The following is a 19,103-nucleotide window of genomic DNA, read 5'->3' as shown; positions in this document are numbered from 1 at the left end:
CAATGAGTGTCTGCCGGCAACAGTAAAGCATAGTAAAGGTTACTTGCAAGCTTGGGGCTGCATTTCTGCAAATGGGTTTGGAGGTTTGGTTAGGAGCAGTGGTGTCCTCAATGCTGAGAATTACAGGCAGATACTTATCCATTATGGCATACCATCAGTGAGGCATGTTAATGGCCCCAAATTTATTCTGCAGCAGTACAATGACCTCAAACTAACATACAGCCAATGTCATTAAGAACTATCTTCAGCATAAAGGAGTCCTAGAAGTGATGGTTTGGCCCCAACAGAACCCTGATCTCAACATAGTCTGGGATTACATGAGGAGACAGGATTTGAGGAATCCTACATCCACAGAAGATCAGTGGTTGGGTTGTTCCCAACATCTTTGAGAACTAACTTCAAAAACTGTGTGCAAGTGTACCTGGAAGAATTGATGCTGTTTTGAAGGCAGAGTGGTGAAAAGAGTGAATCAAATATTGATTCCTCTTTGGTTCATTTATTTTTCATTTTAATTGATAAAAATAAACTAACACTGTTACTTCTGAAAGCTTTCTTTAATTTACAGCATTTTTTCACACCAGCCTGAAACGTTTGCACAGTACTGTACATTAGTAGTAAACTCTGTAAACAGATAATGTTTAGCGCCAACATTAAAGTGTAAAAAGTCTGAATACAAGTAAAAGAGCAAAGTACTAAAATAGGTTTTATAGTAATTCTCAAAGGCGTACCATGAAATCAGCCATCGATAGCCATATCACGTGTCGATTCTTCTGAAAGAGCTCTTGGGCTGCTTTCACGCTGTGGCGTCGGCGGTAGCTTTACCGTTGTTTTTGCAAATTTGTCGGATACTGGGTTAAAACAACGCCTAAATCGGCGCTTTGCCAGCGGTTCAGTGAAGGAGCAGTGTATACACCACTCCTTTACTGCCCCAAAGAGTTTTTTTTTAATGTCCTACCAGTGCATCGCCTCAGTGTGAAAGCACTGGGGCTTTCACACTGATACTGTAGGGGAGCTGTTTTTCATGCGCTTTAGGTGCTATTTTTAGTGCTTTCAGTGTGAAAGGGGTATCCATTTATGTCTAGAAAAATGGAAAACGATCCAACCCCTTCCCATTTTTTTGCGTACATAAAACGGCCTTGTGTGTAGATGAGTGTAAATTGATGTCTGTCTATTTACTCTCACCTGCCAGTAGACTGGATTCGTTTGAAAAATCGACAGACCTATCCAGGCTGAATTCCTGCGTGAAAGGCCCTCATGCAGGTCAAATATTTTATTTTAGATTTTGTGTATTTTTTTTGGTTCTGATTATTTTATGTTTAGCTTTCAAATTATTTGGTTCAGAAGTTGGGGCCACAGATCTCAACTTGCTATTAGTATTAATAATATGCCATTATGATGGTAGACATCTGAGGGAGTGATGCTACACAACCAGGATAACAGAAGGGGCTTAATTAAAATCCATTTAAGTATGTTGCATATGGTCTTTGTATATTTCTGTATATGGTCACAGGACGGCTTGAAATTTGCATTTGTATAAAGCAGCCCCCTTTTTTTTTTTTCTTTTTTTTTTTTATCCCAATCTGTTGCGTGATGCTGCAACATATAAATGAAAGAAAAAAACTGCAATGCCTAAACCATCACTTAAGGCTGCTGTCCTATGCATAGATTATGTGAAAATCTCGAGTTTCAGCAAGCTTACCATAGAGCTTCCTTTATAAAACACCAAAGAGTTAGTATTTGGATTTCAGCCAGAAATAAAGAATACTTACCCTTGTGCCATTCTGTCCCATTTAGTTGAGATTCTGGCAGCAGATGCAATTCAGTGTAATTGTTGGCACGAGAGCCAAATGCTCCCTGAATAGCCTCTTCCTAGTAAATGACAAGGCTGTGGAGGTTTTGCACTGCATCAAATCACCGTATTGATTAAGTGCAATAGAAGAGCCTATTGTAAGTGTGTATAACATCTTCTAGGCAGGCGGTTGAAAGAAGGCAGTTCTGGCATCGAAAAATGGGAAAAAAAACTTAACCAAACTGCTAGATATATCACTTTTTCCACATATGCATTGAACTGACTTGTATAAAGTGTCTGCAGTTGTTGGACAACTTGGTTCAATCCAGACGTTTTTAGAAAATGATATTCGAGAATTTCATAGTTTTTTTTCTTCTTTTTTATTTTGAGGCAGATTTGGAATTCAGACCAGAAACTTCAGACTTTACTATGACGGAAAACATTTTGTTGGCGAAAAGAGGTTTGAGTCCATTCATGACCTGGTGACTGATGGCCTGATCACCTTATATATCGAGACCAAGGCAGCAGAGTACATTGCCAAGATGACCATTAACCCGATTTATGAACATATAGGTTATACCACCTTAAATCGAGAGCCAGCGCACAAGAAGCAAATGCCAGCTGTGAAAGAGGCACATGATGAGAGGGACTCATCGGGAGAAGATGTCATTGCGGAGAAAAGGGTGAGCAGTGGTATTGATTCTTCCACTTAATTGTCTTGTTATAATAATGGGAAAAAAGTATATAGGGAGTACCAATTTTATTGTGTTTAAAGGGATTGTAAACTTTCGTGGTTTTTCACTTCAATGCATTCTATGCATTGAGGTGAAAAACCTCTTGCAGTGCAGCAGCACCCCCAGTGTGCCCGTTTTTACTCACCCGAACCTTTTTTTTTTTTCTTGTGTCGAGGACGAGCACACCTGCTCTAGCCAGTGTCTCGTGTTTTGATTGGCTAGATTGATAGCAGCGTAGCCCTTGGCTCCCACTGCTGTCAATCAAATCCAATTACTGGGGGGGCGAGTCCGGGTCCAGCATTCGTCTGGATGCAACTGCTGGACTCGGGAGAGCTCTTCTCCTAGGGGGTTATCTGATGCGGGGAGGAGCCGCTAGAGCCACCTGGGGACCACAGAAGAGGATGTTTGGGGCCACTCTGTGCAAAATGAGCTGCACAGTGGAGGTAAGTATGACATGTTTGTTGTTTTGTTATTTAAAAAAAAAAAAAAAAAACAATCCCATTACAATCATTTTAAGTATCTATGAAAAGTTAGAGATAACTAATTACAATTAGGGATATGCAAGAGTGAATATTCAATCTTCTTGTATACGTTTTCAAGTCTAGGAATAGAATGTTCATATATGAGCTCTTTGCTTGCATTTTCCTATTTGACTTTTTAGCTTAGGAGGGGTCAGGGATTACTTAGTTTGGTTTTTTTTTTTACCAGGAACTTCTTGAGACAGAGTATGTTGGGCAAGACTGGCAGACTATAGGTGACCTTCAACTCTCTCATTGGAGAGTAAAGCTGGGTACACACGATCTGAATATCACCCATTTCAGCAGGAACTGGGGTGTTGGGGGCAATCGCCCTATCAGAGCACAAAGACACCCAGGCTCAGCAGGGCTCACACTAACATTGCTTAGTAAGTATGGCAACCTCTGTTTTTTTTAGTTTTTTCCCTTTCAGGGTTGAACAAAAAACAAGTAACGTTTGTAACCAGCCTAAGACTCAAAGTGATTAATTATTGTACAAGTCCAATCCACCTTAGTTTACGCCCACAGCTAATATTTCAGTTGATAGCGGATAGTAGTGGGTGTAGCCTTTTTTTGTGTGGGTCTGTAATGCTTAAACTTATAATTCAATAATCTGGTTTTGAGATCAGCAGCTGCCTGGGGGCACTGTTAATTTTTATTTAATTTGCAAGTAAACAAAGAAAACTGCTTTATATGTGCTTTTTTTTTTTTAAGTAACTAAACTGCAATTTAATTCATTTTTATTATTCAAAGCAAACTTATCCATCCACCCATGTCTCCATGCTTTGTTGCTGACAAATCACTTTGGAACACCCCCCCTAGCATGTCTGGCCTTGGCCATCTTGAGCAAGGGCAGATGATTCCTGTACTTCCTCAGATCCTTCTGTCTCTAGCTCAGGCATGCAGGCAGGAGAAGACCTCCCCTCCTGAAGACTCCTAGCAAGTATGACATCATTTCCCTAGGACAGGAAACCAGGAAGTAACAAAAGTATAAAATAATTAAATATGATATACTTTACTATTTACTGATAAGCAGCATAAGGGTTAAAATAGTGTTGATTGAGAGAATTCCGCTTTAAGCCGATTGATACCGTACCAATGAAATACTGTATTTTTTCGCTCCATAAGATGCACCTGACCATAAGACGCACCTAGGTTTTAGAGGAGGAAAACAAGAAAAATATTCTGAACCAAATGGTGTACTAAAATATTTAATATTATACTACTACTACCCTGTTTCCCCTAAAATAAGACCTAGCGTGAGTGTCGGTGATGGCTGCAATATAAGCCCTACCCCCCAAATAAGCCCCACCCTCTTTCCCCGAAAATAAGCCCTACCCTGAGAATAAGACATAGAAGGACTTTAACTAGGGCTTATTTGGGGGGTAGGTCTTATATTGCAGCCATCGTCGACAATCACGCTAGGTCTTATTTTAGGGGAAACAGGGTAATACTACTATAGGTGGGTGGTGGACACACAGCAATACCACCCCCCCCCCCCCCCCCAATAAAATAGGCTTAGCTACACTATACCTGGATGATGGTGGTGGACACAGCAATCTTCCCCCTTCCCAGATCAGCTCAGGGTTTTGGGGCAGACACAAACACCCCTTCAGCCTCTTCTCACACCAGCTCAGGTGACTGGGCAGCCCACACCCCCTACCTCCTTATCACTAGCTCACCTAGCGGGCTGCTGGCTGGCTCTCAGCCTCAGATACACCTGGACGGGCAGCAGCTAGGAAGATCCGGAGGACTGGGGACACAGTTTTCAGCAGCAGCTGCCGGTGAAAGGAGCAGGAAGTGACAGACTGGACCAGGCCGCGACGCTGGGGGTGAAAAAAAAAACTACCAAAGGGAGCAGCCAGGGCTCTCTCCGCTCTGGGGATGGTGTTACCTCTGGCGGGTGTCACCCCCATAGCGACGCCCTTGACACCCAGCAATGTTTTAGCATCTGGGGCGGATCGCCCGCCGCTCCCCCTTGGTATGCCCCTGCCAGGATGTGCCTCACATCCTGTCCTTCTCTCTCCACAGAGAAGCCGAGCGCCTGTATTCTGACACAGCGGTGGCAAGGCTGGTCTGTTTTCACTCCATAAGACGCACAGACATTTCCCCTCCATTTTTTGGGGGGAAAAAAGTGCATCTTTTATGGAGTGAAAAATACAGTAACTCGCACACAATAAAAAAAAAAAATACTTTTTGAGATTGCAGATAACAGAAAATGTCAGTCTCCAGCCTCCTCCATTTCTTATCAGAGGGGCCAAGCCTGCAGACAGCTTCAGGCTGCTGAGTTTCAATGACCATAATTGCAGCTGTCCCATTGTAAAGCTCCTCTGACCTGTCAGGGTGTGAAAATTGGTGACAACTGCTTCCTCTCAGTCCTCTCATATTTGGGAGGCAGTCCAGAATATTAATAAATCCCTGAGCTGTTGGGCCAGAGAAGCTACTGCTAATTTTGTTGCTCTGTGAATTATTTTCCTGGTTTTAGTGCAATACAAGAAAATAACTCAATATGAGGATTGTCTAATACTGTCTGTGTGGGTGTATATATAATCTGTAGCACTGACCCCCGAAAGAGCTGCTGGTTTTATTGGGCTTACCGTTACCTTCTTAACCTTGTCTCTGTATAGGGTTTCCCGTGGTAGATGGCCCAAAGAAATGTGGGAACTTACACTGAATCTTCTTTTGGGTTATTTATTTAAAGTAGAAACAGAGTTTCTCAGTTTAGGGTAGAGGGTTAGGAGTAAGTTCAGGTACTTCGGACTGCAAAAATGGAAAGTCTTTTTACAAGAGAAATCCAGAGAATAACCGTTTCACAGCTGGATTTCACAACCCCCGGATAGACCTCCTCTCACTAGGCCTAGCAGCTGGCAGGATGCCAAAGAGTCTCTTCCACAGACTTGATTGTAACTGAGGGACATAGACAAATTTAAAGAGCTATCATACGGTACCAGTATCTCTCAGCCGATCCAGCAATACCGTATGAGTGAAGATCCATGAAGTCCTTCAACTGAGCCTCCAGGCTCCTTCAGAGAAGCCAGCCTTGCGCACGGCCTTCTCCTGAAAAGTCCTCCCCTGGTTCATTTTTCCTTTAAGTTGCCTCTTGCAGAGGTGACTGAGCGCCCCTGGTCCTCTGTGAGATCCCTGATGTCTCTTTAGGCTGCACAGGCTTTCCCCCTACACCCCTGTTGGAACAGGCAGTGTATGCTGATTGGGGACATCCTGACAAGATTTTTGTTCCTCCTAAAAGGTTTTCCCTTTTTATATCCCATGGATGAAAAGTTTGATAAAAAAATGGAGCATGCCCAGCAGTAGATGCAGCAGTCTCTTCCTTTAAACAAGAACTTAACTTGTCTGGTAGATAATGCACATGGCTTGAAAGACCCTGTTGACAAGAAATTGGAGTCATTATTAAAGGCTTCCTTTTCTTTGGCCAGTTTAGCTATTCAGCCAGTTGTTGCAGCAGACTTATCTGCCGAGTCCGTAAAGGATCAGGTCAAACGACCCGATAGGCCTAACCAGGAGGATGATCTGCCTGAAAAGTAAGACGGATATTTCTCGAGCGCTGTGTTTTGCGATTGACGCCTTTAAAGGATTCAATACAGCAGGTTTCTTGTTTGTCTCTCTCGTCTGTACATATGCGCAGACTCTTGTGACTTAAGAACTGGTCAGTGAAGCTTCCTTGTAAAAAGTTATTGCCAGGTTCCCTTTTCGTGGGGAACGTTTATTTGGTGATCATTTGGACCAATATATCTAAAACCTTTCTGGAGGGAAGAGTTCTCTAGTGCCTGAGAAGAAAAGCACCAGACGTGTCTTGCGGTCAATGCGGTTCTGCCGCCAATAGGGAGATAGGGCCAGGGCCAAAAGAAGCCCTGGGTCCAAGATTCTTCTAAACCCAGCACCAAGCCCTCCTTTTGAGAGGACAACCCCACTCCATCGAGTGGGGGAAGGCTGCTGCACTTTGCGGACATTTTGAAGAGCTATAGTTCAGGACAAGTGGGTCACCTCAATTATATCTCGCAGTTTCAGGGGTGTTCCCCCTCAGTTTTTTAAGATCCAGCGTTCCCTTGGATCCTCCAAAAAAAAAAAGTATTGCTTCTGGCTCCTAGTGCATCAAGGAGTGATTGTAGAGGTTCTGGTATGCAAAAGGGGCACAGGGTTTTACTCAAACCTGTTTACGGTTCAGAAACCAAATGGGGACACAAGGCCCATTTTGAACCTAAGATCCCTCAACAAGTATCTACTGATACAGTCCTTTCAGATGGAGTCTGTCCACTCAGTAGTAGCCTCACTCCAGGGGGAGACTTTCTAGCCTCCATCGATATAAAAGACGTCTATTTACATATACCGATCTTTCAGCCTCATCAGTGGTTCCTATGTTTTGCAGTAGAGGAACGTCATTTTTAGTTTGTGGCTCTACCCTTCGGGCTGGCTACAAAACAGAGCATAATATGCCCAGTGCGGTATTTGAAAAGCTTAGACTGGATCATAATTACTGAAATGTCAGCCTTGAAACCAGCTCAAAGTCTAAAGTATTTGGGTCTGATCCTAGAATACATTTGAAGCAAGAGTATTCTTGCCACCTGTAATGTGTGCCCTGAAGGTTCAGGTGTGTCAGAATAAGGGGAACCAGACAACTCTCCATTCGGCTCTGTATGAGTCTTCTACGGAGGATGGCATCCTCCTTCGAGGTAGTGCCCTATGCCCAGTTCCATTCCAGGCCTTTACAACAAGACATCTTCTTGGCCTGGATCAGAAGAGGAAAAGCCCTGGATTATACAATGTGCTTATCTACTCGAGCACGCTTAAGCCTAAACTGGTGCTACAGCAATTTGTGTCCCGAACAAGGGATCCTCTGGCAATTGGAGCAGATGCTCTGATAGTTCCATGAAGACAGTACTCTCTGGTTTATGCTTTCCCTCTGATCCCTCTCCTTCCACGTATGTTGTGCAGGATTTGGAAAGAGGGTGTTCCAGTTATTCTGGTGGCGCTGGCCTGGCCCAGAAGGCCCTGGTTCCCAGAGATTGTGAGACTGGCAATAGACGGGCCATGGACGCTTCCACTGTCGCAAGGTCCTATATTCCACCCCAATTTACAGTCTCAAATTTGACGGCATGGCTATTGAAGCCAGGGTGTTAAAGGACCGTGGCATTTCGGGATCAGTTGTGTCTACCCTAGTGAATGCTACAAAAGCTGTCACAAGGAAAATTTATCATAAGGTCTGGAAGACTTCTATTGCTTGGTGTGAAGCCAGAAAATGGCATCCTCAGAAATATGTGATTGTGAGAATTCTCTCTTTTCTACAGTCAGCTGTGGAAATCAAAGTGTCTTTGAGTACAATCAGAGGCCAAATTTTGGCCCTATCGGTGTTCTTCCAAAGGCCTCTTGCTTTCTTCCATCCATTAGGTCACCTATGTGTCTTTGGGACTTGAACTTGGTGTTGTCTGTGTTACAGAAACAACCATTTGAACATATCAAGGAAATTCCATTAGGCTTGCAGTCACGCAAGCTAGACTTAGTGATGACCATCACGTCGGCTAGAAGGTTGTCAGAGTTGGTGGCCCTTTTGTGCAGGGAACCATACTTTATCCTTCACGACGACAGGGTCGTGTTACGACTTGCACCATCCTTGGTGCCAAAGGTGGTTTCGGCCTTTTATTTAAATCAGGGCCTTATTTTGCTGCCTTTTTTTCCTCAGCCTCGCTCAGTGGAAGAGAGGCGACTGCTTTCATTGAATGTTTTCCGAGCAGTTTATTTGTCTAGATCTGCAGAGATCCGAGGATCAGACTCCTTTTTTGTTTTACCAAAAGGACCCTAGAAGGGGCAGGCTGCTTCCAAGGCTTCCATTGGTGACTGTAAATTGATCATTGAAGCCTACAGTCTGAAACCTAAAGCTCCTCCCTTAGGGTGAGAGCTCATTCTACCAGGGGTGTAGGAACCTCCTGGGCTTTTTGCCATCAGGTATCTGTGGCTCATATTTGTAAGGCTGCTAAATGGTCTTCAGTGCATACGTTCACAAAATATTATCAATTGAATGTTCGAGCAGCCGAGGATTCGTGGGCTACCGTATAAGTTCTGATGGTTATCGTTTGGCAGGGTGTCTCCCTCCCCTCAAGGCTATTGCTCTGGCACGTCCCAGTAGGTAATGGTAAAAGCCTCCAGTTGCTGTAAATTCTTCGGCTGTCTTTCATGAACTGCACGTTTTGAGATCTCCCCAGAGTGGCTCAATGATATTGAGGTCAGGAGACTGAGATGGCCACTCCAGAACCTTCACTTTATTCTGCTGTAGCCAATGACAGGTTGACTTGGTCTTGTGTTTTGGATCATTGTCATGTTTGAATGTCCAAGCACGTCCCGTGTGCAGTTTCCTGGCTGATGAATGCAAATGTTCGTCCAGTATTTTTTGATAACATACTGCATTCATCTTGCCAGCGATTTTGACCAAATTCCCTGGTGTCTTTTGTAGCTCACACATCCCCAAAACATCAGTGATCCACCTCCGTGTTTCATAGCAGGAATGGTGTACTTTTCATCATAGGCCTTGTTGACTCCTCTCCAAATGTAGCATTTATGGTTGTGGCTACATTTTGGTCTCGTCACTCCAAATGACTTTGTGCCAGAAGGTTTGAAGCTTGTCTCTGCTGTTTGGCGTATTGTAAGCGGGATACATTTGCACAGTAATGGCTTCTGGCGACTCGACCATGCAGCCCATCTTTCTTCAAGTACCTCCTTATTGTGCATCTTGAAACAGCCACACCATGTATTCAGTACTGTATTTCACCTGAATTCTGTGGGTTTTTCTTTGCAACACAAGTAATTTTCCTGGCAGTTGTGGCTGAATTTAATTTACCTGACCATGTTTTGGATTCAATAAAACCACTCATTTTCCACTTCTTGATTAGAGATGGAACACTGCTGATAGGCATTCTCCATTCCTTGGATATCTTTTTATATCTTTCCTATTTTTTACCGTTCAGCTACCTTTTCCCACAGATGCTTTTGACATTTCTTTTGCTTTCCCCATGATTCAAAATCCAGAAATGTCAGTGCAGCACTGGATGAAAGATGCAAGGATCTGTCAGTCCAGAAATTCATTGACTTTTTATATACACACATTAATTACAAGCAAACAGATCACAAGTGAGGATGGTTACCTTTAATAGCCATTCAAACCCCTTTGTGTCAACTTGTGTGTGTGTGTGTTATCAGGCCAAAATCACCAGGGTATGTAAACTTTTGATCGGGGTAATTTTGGGTAGTTTCTGTTGCCTTTATGATTTAAAAAGACTAAACACAGTTAATTGCTAATAAATGGCTTCAGCCAAACACTAACCGTGAGTGGAAGAAATGTTTTTGTGTTCATATTCTCTGAAAAATGGCCAAGAAATCATAAATTCTTCCAGGGTATGTAAACTTATGAGCACAACTGTGGGTGGGGATGGTTGTGTGTGTGTGTGTGTGTGTGTGTGTATGTATATATAATATAGATATATAGATAGATGGATAGATCGATCTATTTCTCTTACGCTCAGCGGGTAAAAAAAAGTATTGAACATGTCACCATTTTTCTAGGTAAGTATATTTCTAAAGGTGCTATTGACATGAAACTTTCACCACATGTTGGTAACACAACCCATGCATACAAAGAAACCAAAACAAATAAGTTCAGAAATTAATTTGTGTAATAAAATGAAATGACACAAGGAAAAAGTATTGAGCGCGCTAACTGAAATGTATTTAATACGTGGTACAAAATCCTTTGTCGGTAATGACAGCTTTCAAGACGCCTTCTGTATGGAGAAACTAGTCGCATGCATTGCTTAGGTATGATTTTTGGCCCATTCTTCCACACAGTCTACAAATCTTGAAGGTTGTGTGGGCCTCTTATATGAACTCTGATCTTTTAGTTATTTCCATTAGGGATGCACCGAAATTTCGTCCGCCGAAACATATCGGCCGAAAATGCCCTTTTCGGCAATTTGCCGAAAGGAAAAAACGGCCGATAATTGAGCCGAAAATGGGGCGGGGCCTGGGGGCGTAACCCCGCCCCGCCCCTGGTGCCGCCCATGATGGGGGTGAATAGCGCAGGACTGATGCAGCCAGCGATGCCCCTCTGCAGTGAAGAGAGCCGTCTGGTTGAATAGAGCGCCGGGAACATCACATCAACATCAATAGCTGTGTGTTCCCCGTCGCGCGCCGTCACACACAGCCCCTCCCCCTTGTCCGGGGAACCTAGATAGACAGATCACCTGTCCAGATTGGACGGGTGATCTGTCTATCAAAGTGCCTGGACAAGGGGGAGGGGCTGTGTGTGACGGCACGCGACGGGGAACACACAGCTATTGAAATTAAAGCTGTGATGTTCCCGGCGCTCTATTCAACCAGACGGCTCTCTTCACTGCAGAGGGGCATCGCTGGCTGCATCAGTGGGGGGCATCGCTGGCTGCATCAGTGGGGGGCATCGCTGGCTGCATCAGTGGGGGGCATCGCTGGCTGCATCAGTGGGGGGCATCGCTGGCTGCATCAGTGGGGGGCATCGCTGGCTGCATCAGTGGGGGGCATCGCTGGCTGCATCAGTGGGGGGCATCGCTGGCTGCATCAGTGGGGGGCATCGCTGGCTGCATCAGTGGGGGGCATCGCTGGCTGCATCAGTGGGGGGCAACGCTGGCTGCATCAGTGGGGGGCAACGCTGGCTGCATCAGTGGGGGGCAACACTGGCTGCATCAGTGGGGGCAACACTGGCTGCATCTATCTCTTTTATCATGTCGCCAGTCTCTGACCACCTCCTGTACCATGTCGCCAGTCTCTGACCACCTCCTGTACCATGTCGCCAGTCTCTGACCACCTCCTGTACCATGTCGCCAGTCTCTGACCACCTCCTGTACCATGTCGCCATTCTCTGACCACCTCCTGTACCATGTCGCCAGTCTGTGACCACCTCCTGTACCATGTCGCCAGTCTGTGACCACCTCCTGTACCATGTCGCCAGTCTGTGACCACCTCCTGTACCATGTCGCCAGTCTGTGACCACCTCCTGTACCATGTTCTCTGTCTCTGACCACCTCCTGTACCATGTCCTCTGTCTCTGACCATCTCCTGTACCATGTCGCCAGTCTCTGACCACCTCCTGTACCATGTCGCCAGTCTCTGACCACCTCCTGTACCATGTCGCCAGTCTCTGACCACCTCCTGTACCATGTTCTCTGTCTCTGACCACCTCCTGTACCATGTCCTCTGTCTCTGACCACCTCCTGTACCATGTCGCCAGTCTCTGACCACCTCCTGTACCATGTCGCCAGTCTCTGACCACCTCCTGTACCATGTCGCCAGTCTCTGACCACCTCCTGTACCATGTCGCCAGTCTCTGACCACCTCCTGTACCATGTCGCCAGTCTCTGACCACCTCCTGTACCATGTCGCCAGTCTCTGACCACCTCCTGTACCATGTTCTCTGTCTCTGACCACCTCCTGTACCATGTTCTCTGTCTCTGACCACCTCCTGTACCATGTCCTCTGTCTCTGACCACCTCCTGTACCATGTCCTCTGTCTCTGACCACCTCCTGTACCATGTCCCCAGTCTCTGACCACCTCCTGTACCATGTCCCCAGTCTCTGACCACCTCCTGTACCATGTCCCCAGTCTCTGACCACCTCCTGTACCATGTCCCCAGTCTCTGACCACCTCCTGTACCATGTCCCCAGTCTCTGACCACCTCCTGTACCATGTCCCCAGTCTCTGACCACCTCCTGTACCATGTCCCCAGTCTCTGACCACCTCCTGTACCATGTCCCCAGTCTCTGACCACCTCCTGTACCATGTCCCCAGTCTCTGACCACCTCCTGTACCATGTCCCCAGTCTCTGACCACCTCCTGTACCATGTCCCCAGTCTCTGACCACCTCCTGTACCATGTCCCCAGTCTCTGACCACCTCCTGTACCATGTCCCCAGTCTCTGACCACCTCCTGTACCATGTCCCCAGTCTCTGACCATCTCCTGTACCATGTCCCCAGTCTCTGACCACCTCCTGTACCATGTCCCCAGTCTCTGACCACCTCCTGTACCATGTCCCCAGTCTCTGACCACCTCCTGTACCATGTCCCCAGTCTCTGACCACCTCCTGTACCATGTCCCCAGTCTCTGACCACCTCCTGTACCATGTCCCCAGTCTCTGACCACCTCCTGTACCATGTCCCCAGTCTCTGACCACCTCCTGTACCATGTCCCCAGTCTCTGACCACCTCCTGTACCATGTCCCCAGTCTCTGACCACCTCCTGTACCATGTCCCCAGTCTCTGACCACCTCCTGTACCATGTCCCCAGTCTCTGACCATCTCCTGTATAAAAATATTTTTTTAAAACAGTCATTTTCGGTATCGGTGCTGTTTCGGTTTTCGGCCTAGTGTATTTTTAATTTTCGGTATCTGTTTCGGCACCAAAAAACCCATTCGGTGCACCCCTAATTTCCATAGATTTTCTATTGGATTCAAGTCAGGTGAAAGACTGGGCCATTCTAGCAGCTTTATTTTCTTTCTGTGAAACCAATTGAATTTCCTTGGCTTTGTGTTTGGGATCATTATCTTGCTGAAATATCCCCCCCCCCCCCCCTCATTTCATCTTCATCATCTGGTAAATGGCAGCAGGTTTTTCATCAAGAATGTCTTTGGTACAATTTTTCATTCATCCTTCCTTTAATGACATGAAGTTTGCCAGCAATGTTTGCTGAAAAATAGTCCCACGCCATGATGTTCCCACCTCCAAACTTCACTTTTGGCATGGGGGTGTTCATGGGGTGATGTGCCATTTGACCTCCAAATATGGTGTGTATTATGGCATCTGAAGAGTTCAATTTTGGTCTCATCTGACCAGACTATATTCTCCCGGTATGTCACAGACTTGTCTAAATGTTATGCAGCAAACTTTAAATGAGCTTAAAATGCGTTTTCTTCAGCAAACTGAGTCATGCATAGTGAGTGTTCATACAGGCCATGGCGGTTGAGTGCATTACGTTTTGTTTTCTTTGAAACAATTGTATCTGTTAATTCCAGGTCTTTCTGAAGATCTCCACAAGTAGTCCTTGGCTTTTGGACAACGCTTCTGATAATTCTTTTAACTCCTGTCCGAAATCTTGTAAGGAACACCTGGTCGTGGCTGGTTTATAATGAAATTATGTTCTTTACGCTTTCGGATTATGGCCCCAACAGTGCTCATTGGAACATTCAGAAGTTTTTTTTTTCGTTACCTCACTATGTTTTGCAATAATAAGGTTGCAAAGGTCTTGAGAGAGTTCTTTGCTTTTACCCATCATTAGATGTTTCTTGTGTGACACCTTGGTAACGAGATACCTTTTTAGGCTGCGTTCACACTGGTACGACACATGCCGACATTGTAAGCTCATGTCGCATGACGTGTGAAAATCAATGTTCCCTATAGGAACCGTCTTAACTGGTCCGACACAAGTTGGTCCGACTTTGAAAATGCTCCCTGTGCTACTTTGGTCCGACTTTGATCCTACTTCAGCCCATTGACTATCATTGCAGTAGGATCAAAGTGGGATGCTTTTCCTAACCATCCGACACTGGCATCCCACATTGTGTTATTTCCTGCCCCCTGCTGTAGCCCCTCTCATTGTGTGTTAGTTTTGATTGGTCACAGGACAAGTCGTACTATCTGAAAAGTCGGATCAAAGTAGTATCCTGTTCATGAAAGTCTGATGGATGTAGGACCACTGTAGGACTGATGTGGCAGAGCAAAGTAGGATGAAAGTCGTACTATTGTCGTGTAGTATAGTGTGAATCCAACCGGATAGACCATCAGTTGAGACTGAAAAAGCTGATACAATTTTCACTGACAAGGGGCAGGATTTTTTTCTAATTGCTGATAGATTTCAGCTGTTGTCTTTGCTTTCCATGCCTTTCTGCACCTCCCTTTCTTAATGTGTTCAATACTTTTTCCCTGTATCATGCCCTTTTATTACACACAATTTAATTTCTGAATTTATTTGTTTTTGTTTCTTTGTATGTATGGATTGCATGGGTTGTTACTGACATGTGGTGAACATTTCATGCCAATAGCCCCTTTAGAAATGTATTTACCTAGAAAAATAGTGATGTGTTCAATACTTTTTACCCAGTGTGTATGTGTGTGTGTGTATGTATGTATGTGTGTGTGTGTGTATGTATATATATATATATATATATATATATATATATATATATATATATTGTATATTCTTAACCTTTCCAAAATATCCTCACCCCTTAGGGTCCGTTCACACAGGGGCAACTCCGATCCGACTTCAGGTCGCCCCTAGTCGCCTCAGGTCGGACAACATTTAAAAAGCAATGTAAGTGAATGAGAGCCGTCTTAATGCACACTACTGAAGTCGCTCCGACTTCAGAAAAGGTTCCTGTACTACTTGAATCCGACTTGTAGGCGACCGGTACCCATTGATTTCAATGGAGGTCGCCTCCAAGTCGGATCTCCGTTTATACGGAGGCGACTCTGACAGAATTATCAGCTCTCAAGAGGGCACTCCACGCCAAATTTATGAAAAAAATTTGGCGTGGGTTCCCCCTCCGAGAGCATACCAGGCCCTTAGGTCTGGTATGAATTCCAAGGGGAACTCCCTACGCCGAAAAAACGGCGTGGGGGTCCCCCCCAGATTCATACCAGACCCTTATCCGAGCACGCTACCTGGCCGGCCAGGAAAGGGGGTGGGGACGAGCGTGCGCCCCCCCTCCTCCTGAGCCGTACCAGGCTGCGTGCCCTCAACATGGGGGGGTGCCTTGTCCCCATGTTGATGAGGACAAGGGCCTCTTCCCGACAACCCTGGCCGTTGGTTGTCGGGGTCTGCGGGCGGGGGGCTTATCAGAATCCGGGAGCCCCCTTTAATAAGGGGGCCCCCGGATACCGGCCCCCCACCCTATGTGAATGAGTATGGGGTACAATGTACCCCTACCCATTCACCTGTAAAATAAAAGTACCAAAAAAAACACAACACAGGGTTAAAATATTTTATTGCACAGCTCCGGGGGTCTTCCGTCTTCGGACTCCTCCGCTATCTTCTTGTAGCTCTTTTGCTAGCGGAGGAGTCCGGCTTTCTTCCTCGCCGCCGGCCTCTTCTCCCGACTTCGGGGGTCTTGTCCCCCTCTTCGGTTCTTCTGCCAGGCCACCGCGCCTTCTTATAGCTCTTTTACAGGCGGTGGCCCGGTCTTCTGTCGCCGCCGCCTTCCGTTCTTCTTCTTCTTCTTCTCCAGGAGATGTTGCCTCGACGCTCTCTCCGGCCGGAATGCCAGGGACGCGCTCCGCTGCCACTTATGGGGCGGTGTCACATGGCTTTATGTCACATGGGTTGGTCACATGGGTTGATGTCACATGGGGACTATGACATCGTAAGGGGGCGGGGCCACCATGTGACATAAAGCCATGTGACACCGCCCCATTGTCCCTATATAAGTGGCAGCGGAGCGCGTCCCTGGCATTCCGGCCGGAGAGATCATCGAGGCAACATCTCCTGGAGAAGAAGAAGAACGGAAGGCGGCGGCGACAGAAGACCGGGCCACCGCCTGTAAAAGAGCTATAAGAAGGCGCGGTGGCCCGGCAGAAGAACCGAAGAGGGGAACAAGACCCCCGAAGTCGGGAGAAGAGGCCGGCGGCGAGGAAGAAAGCCGGACTCCTCCGCTAGCAAAAGAGCTACAAGAAGATAGCGGATTAGTCCGGCGAGAAGACCCCCGAAGACGGAAGACCCCCGGAGCTGCGCAATAAAATATTTTAACCCTGTGTTGTGTTTTTTTGGGACTTTTTTTTTTGCAGGTGAATGGGTAGGGGTACATTGTACCCCATACTCATTCACATAGGGTGGGGGGCCGGTATCCGGGGGCCCCCTTATTAAAGGGGGCTCCCGGATTCCGATAAGCCCCCCCGCCCGCAGACCCCGACAACCAACGGCCAGGGTTGTCGGGAAGAGGCCCTTGTCCTCATCAACATGGGGACAAGGTGCTTTGGGGTGGGGGGGCCGCGCGGCCCCCCCTTCCCCAAGGCACCCCCCCCATGTTGAGGGCACGCGGCCTGGTGCGGCTCAGGAGGGGGGGGCGCACGCTCGTCCCCACCCCCTTTCCTGGCCGGCCGGGTAGCGTGCTCGGATAAGGGTCTGGTATGAATCTGGGGGGGACCCCCAAGCCGTTTTTTCGGCGTAGGGAGTTCCCCTTGGAATCCATACCAGACCTAAGGGCCTGGTATGCTCTCGGAGGGGGAACCCACGCCAAATTTTTTTCATAATTTGGCGTGGAGTTACCTCTTGAGAGCTCATTCTCTGATTGGCCGCGGCAAAAGTCGCCTGGCCTGGGGCAACTTAAAGTCGTGTTGTAAGTCGTGTCCAAGTTGCGTCCAAGTTGCCTCCACAAGTCGTGTTGAAAGTCGTGTTGCCACTGTGTGAACGGACCCTTAGTTTGCAGTGGTATTGCTTTTCTGTTTATTTATAAAACCTCTACTTTTTTGACAACCTCATGTATTATACAGATTCCTTACTGGTCTAAATGTTGTGCGTGTTTTTTTAATAAGTTGGAGAACTTCATTAGTATGACCCATTTGTATTCTCAAGCTCCCTTCTATGAAGTCAGCACATCAAAGGTTCAAAACGTTCTTAAAGTATTTTGGAAAATAAAGTTGACATCTAGGTCTTTCCCGGCCTCTTCTGTCTACATATTTCCTGAACTGACGGCAAAGTTTACCCATCTATAAATTATTCTGTTCATTAACGGTCTGAGATGTGAAGTCTTTACACCTCACTAGTTCTTGCCTGTCAGAACCTGGCAGCTTCTGAAATAAAATGTGTACTTTTTTTTTTTTTTTTGTTTTATTTTTATCAGAACTTCTAGTGTGACTTAATTGGGTTGTTGACTCTGTGCTCATCATAGTTTGTGGCGTGTTTTTTTTTTTTTTTTTTTTTTTTTTTTTTTGGGTCAAATAACTTTTTATTCGTTTAGTACAAAGCATTACATGTCATGCACTTCATTGCAACATTGGCATAAACAGAAACGAAGAATTAACAAATAATCAATGCTTATCGGCCTGCAGAGTATAGCCACCTGGAGCAGGTACAAACCAGGCCAAGTAGTTCTATCCGCAAGTGTTAGGATCTTCATTGAGAGAGTACAAAACTTAAAGATCAACCAACAATAAACTGATCCTCAGATCTCTGTTTCCAGTGAAAGGTTTCATGCTGAGGCAGCAGGTATCAACTTACGGTACTATATACTTGTACAAAACATTATCAAGTATACTCTCCTGGGAGAGCGTGTAAGAAAAGAGAGAAGAGAGAAAGAGCGATGAACGGGAAAGAGAGGGGGATTGTGGCGTGTTTTTAATGTTTATTTTTTTAAGCTTCATAGGTACGTTGTATTTGTAGTTTACATAGAAGGAAAAACTATCCTCATAGACGCATAGATGTAAAAAGTGATGCAAGATTAGGTATCGGGGACCCATGCTACCTTACTCCTGCCCTTCTATTAGCCTGCCTACTCTCACAGCAACCAGCAGAGGAGTAACTTCATTTGAATGGCCTCAAGTTCAGAACTGAACTTTCCAGGCAAAAGGCTAAATACATTGAACTTGCATACACGTAACATGTCTTACCTGCCAAAGGCTCTCCCAAGTCAGAGGCCTGCTGAACAGGGGATTAAGGAAGGCTTCTATGAAGTCGGTGACAATATGCAAATGGTATCTTCTGAGCACAGGGATACAGGATAGGGTATATTTCTCTATAGACAGCACCAATATACTGTATTTGCTTTACTGTGAGGCTACCAGCTCCTGGTAAGATAAATGACAGCCTGATCTTGCATAAACCAGAGTAGTAAAAGGACCTTAAAGTGGTTCGGAAGACAGAATTTTTTTTTTTTTACCTTAAATGCACTCTCTGCATTTAAGGTAAAAAAAAACTTCTGCAAGCAGCTTTCCCTGCCAGCCCCCCTAAATAGGTACCTGAGCCCGATATCAATCCAACGATGTGCATGAGAGCAAAGTCTTTCTCGCGCTCTCGTTCGCTCTCCCTCTCGTTCGCTCTCCC

At 45.9% G+C, this 19,103-nt stretch overlaps 1 protein-coding gene across 1 annotated transcript in view; it reads left to right on the top strand.

Moving 5' to 3' along the window:
• The window catches only part of CHN1 (chimerin 1), a 214,976-nt gene that overhangs the window by 112,039 nt on the left and 83,834 nt on the right, over positions 1-19,103 (top strand). The window contains exon 7 of the mRNA XM_077448057.1: positions 2,184-2,472. Coding sequence (XP_077304183.1) covers positions 2,184-2,472 — 289 coding nt within the window. The remainder of the gene's footprint in view (positions 1-2,183; positions 2,473-19,103) is intronic.

This window comes from Lithobates pipiens, unplaced genomic scaffold (genome assembly GCF_037356315.1).
Source record: "Lithobates pipiens isolate NorthernLeopardFrog02 unplaced genomic scaffold, aLitPip1_a1.2 Scaffold_22, whole genome shotgun sequence".
NCBI lineage: Eukaryota > Metazoa > Chordata > Amphibia > Anura > Ranidae > Lithobates > Lithobates pipiens.
The sequence above is the reverse complement of the archived record's forward strand: the minus strand, read 5'-3'. Positions and strand labels throughout refer to the sequence as shown.